General features: G+C 38.3%; 1 protein-coding gene across 1 annotated transcript; it reads right to left on the bottom strand.

Moving 5' to 3' along the window:
• Positions 1 to 649: 649 nt before the first annotated feature.
• Positions 650 to 2429, bottom strand: LOC127105551 (BTB/POZ domain-containing protein At5g41330). Its single transcript, XM_051042737.1, has one exon. The coding sequence runs from the start codon at positions 2155 to 2157 to the stop codon at positions 787 to 789; it is 1371 nt and encodes a 456-aa protein (XP_050898694.1). The 5' UTR covers positions 2158 to 2429; the 3' UTR covers positions 650 to 786.
• Positions 2430 to 2959: the final 530 nt, after the last annotated feature.

Here is a 2959-nt window from a genome sequence, read left to right as displayed (position 1 = left end):
TTTTGTAGTTTAGACCTTAGTGAGCATATTTTTTATTTGCTTCTCTTCAAATATTCAATGGGGCATACCCTTCTTCCCCTAAGTCTTCATGTGGGTCTAAGTCGCTCACATCATGTGTGCAGTTCACATTGGACGAGCTCGTCTTAGGCGAAGGCACATTCTTTCCTTTTTAGGGTTTAATCTTCCGGTTGACATAGTAACAACATCTAGATACTTCCTAGCCCTCTTTTACAAAAGGCACTTAGATGTTGAAGTTAGGTACTTCTTGCAAATACATATTTTTCTTTTACAAATTTTAATGTATATTTGAGACTAAGATGATATTAGAATGAGCACCCTTAATTAGAAGCTGCTCAACCGATTTGGTAGCAGACACCCTTAGCCTCCCCCTTTCCAACTAATATCCTATAATCAAACAATACACAACTACTATCTAATTCACTCATTTTTCCAAGTGCACCTACAACCAATCTTTTCCAATAAGTTTAATCCAAGTATCATTCTTTAACAAAAACTGGCCAACCAACCAACCCAAATAATGACAGCAACTAATTGAGGATCCTTGATAACACAAGTCTTCTATAGTGAATGTGAGTGAGTCAATGTTGTCATTGAGATAAGGTAAGTTAAATTGTGCTAAAATAGTCCATTTGAAATTCAGCATTTTCCACTATGATAAAAATATTAAAACAATTTTCAACTGAACAAAAATGTACAAGATTGAAGCTTCTTCCTAACTATGTTTTCATAACAAATAAAAAAAAGAATAAAATCACCCTCTCAAACTCAAAGTTCCCTTGAAGAACTCTGCCAAACCTCAACACATTGCAAATCTTTTCTTGTCAAGAACATTCTACTTCCTCCAAATGCCAAATTGGTAATCTTAGCACCTCCTATATCCTGTCCTCTCCCCATCAAATTCTTCTTGAAAATCCTGTTATTAGAAGAACCCATTATAATCTCCGACCAAAGTTCTACATCACCACCTTTACTGCAAAACACTTGATTCCCTTGTGTTTCAATTTTGTAACCAAACCCTTCTTTTTTACCATTCAGCACTTTTCTCTTATCACCTAAACAAACCCATGAGCTTTTCTCAGAACCCAAATTCTTCAAATCCATATAAGAAACTTCACCGGAATTCACACCGACTTTAAACATAGCAGACAAAGAATCAGAAACTGTTACATCTGCAAAACAATCAACTTTCTCGGAAACTTCCCATACAACCTCGCCGGAACGAACGTCCCATAACCTAATATTACCGGAAACACCGGAAGGACCGCTGTGAGACCCGGACGCCATTAACAAATTATGACTTTCAATCCACTGCAACTTCGTGGCTGGGATGGCTGAATCAATATCGGCGCCGTAGATTTCATTGTGACCAATTTCAGTTACGGGTCTCAAGCTATTCAAATCGTAAACGACTATAGAATTGGAGTTTCTCCGGGAGGATTCAAAGCTGACGAACATATTCTCCGGGGAGGATCCAATAGCTTGAACGGTGGATCCCGATTTCGTGACGTTCTCCCAATTAAGCGTTTCTTTCACATAACCCTTTTCCAGATCGAGAATCTGCAGGCCGGAGAAGTCATTAGCACCGGCAGCGGCAAGCGACGGAGATAAAGCAAATAAAGAATCAACGGCGGTGAAGTGCGTTAGAATAGTAGATTTCCGACGAAGCGACCAATCAAACGTGGTGATCTTGCTACCATGAGAAACATGAAGAGAACCGTAAGGGGTGGTTGCGATGGAAGAAGGAGAGTCTCTCCCATTTAACGCTAACTGAAGCGATTTCTGAAGATTGAAAGGCTCTAACTGAGAGGGGTTGGAGAAGGAATTCACGAGGAGATTTTCGATGCCGTAGAATCGGGACTCGATGATGAGGTCATGGAGGTCGAAGGATTTGGCTTTGGAGGGAAGGTTACCGGTGCGGAGGAGAGAGAGGAAGAGAGAGAAAATTTCAGGGTCTCTGTCGATGAAAGGTGTGAAAGGGGAATCGGTTTGGGAGATTCTAGAGAAGAAGGTTTTGGGACCTGCTGAGGTTAATGTTTGTTTAGTGGTTTGGAACATTTGGCCACCGACGTCGATGGTGACTATGTTGGAGTCTGATCTTGGTTGAGATTGGAGAAGAGAGCCTGCGAATGGTGGCATTTTTTGTTTTAGGTTAATGTTTTTGTTTTAGGTTAATGTTTTTGTTTTGAAGTGGAATGGGTATTGAATGGAGAAGAAGTGGTTTATATATGAAAGGGGTGGGTTGTTAGTTAGTTTTGAAATAGGTGTGGGGAAAGAGGGGAGTCTAGAAGGTCCAATGCAGAAAAAGTCTGGAGTTCAGTAAATGTAACGATTTCTGGTTTGTTTTGTGAGCGTCATGCCCAACGTACTTTTCTTTCTCTTTCTTCTCTTGTTCCTAACCTGGATTATATTGGCTGTACAAATTGGACCATTTTTAATATTTTTATTTATTTATTGAGTAGGGATAATGTGAATATAATAGATATGAAAGTATTATTTTTTTAGATAAGTTATAAAAGTAAAATAAAATAAAAATAGTCAGACCAATGCGGCTGGGTATATTAGTGTGATACATATGGGAGGGTTGAAAGTCATACTTGGTGCCCACGTTTTTGTTTTACTAGAACATCCAGGTTTTTTTAATGAAGAATAATACTAAATGAACTAGACTGACTTTTCTATTTTGTTTGCGCTGAAATTTGACTTCTCATTATTCTTTGAATTGATAGAGTACTGTTTAAAAATAAGGATGATTATAATTTCTTTATATTTTTAAGTTTAAAGTTGTAATACTCGTGAGCCCACCCTATCTTGCAAGGTGGGTCAATTTAGACTCACACCCTCAATTATGTATATTTCGTTCATTCACGTTTTTTTTTATCGATTTTCATAAGACGAGTCTAAACGGGACAGACATGTCCATTTATCATCCCTATTTAAA

This window comes from Lathyrus oleraceus, chromosome 7 (assembly GCF_024323335.1).
Source record: "Lathyrus oleraceus cultivar Zhongwan6 chromosome 7, CAAS_Psat_ZW6_1.0, whole genome shotgun sequence".
Taxonomy (NCBI): domain Eukaryota; kingdom Viridiplantae; phylum Streptophyta; class Magnoliopsida; order Fabales; family Fabaceae; genus Lathyrus; species Lathyrus oleraceus.
The sequence above is the reverse complement of the archived record's forward strand: the minus strand, read 5'-3'. Positions and strand labels throughout refer to the sequence as shown.

Coding starts and splice junctions, on each gene's coding strand:
- LOC127105551 (XM_051042737.1), bottom strand. CDS start 2,157: ATGCCACCATTCGCAGGCTCTCTTCTCCAATCTCAACCAAGATCAGAC.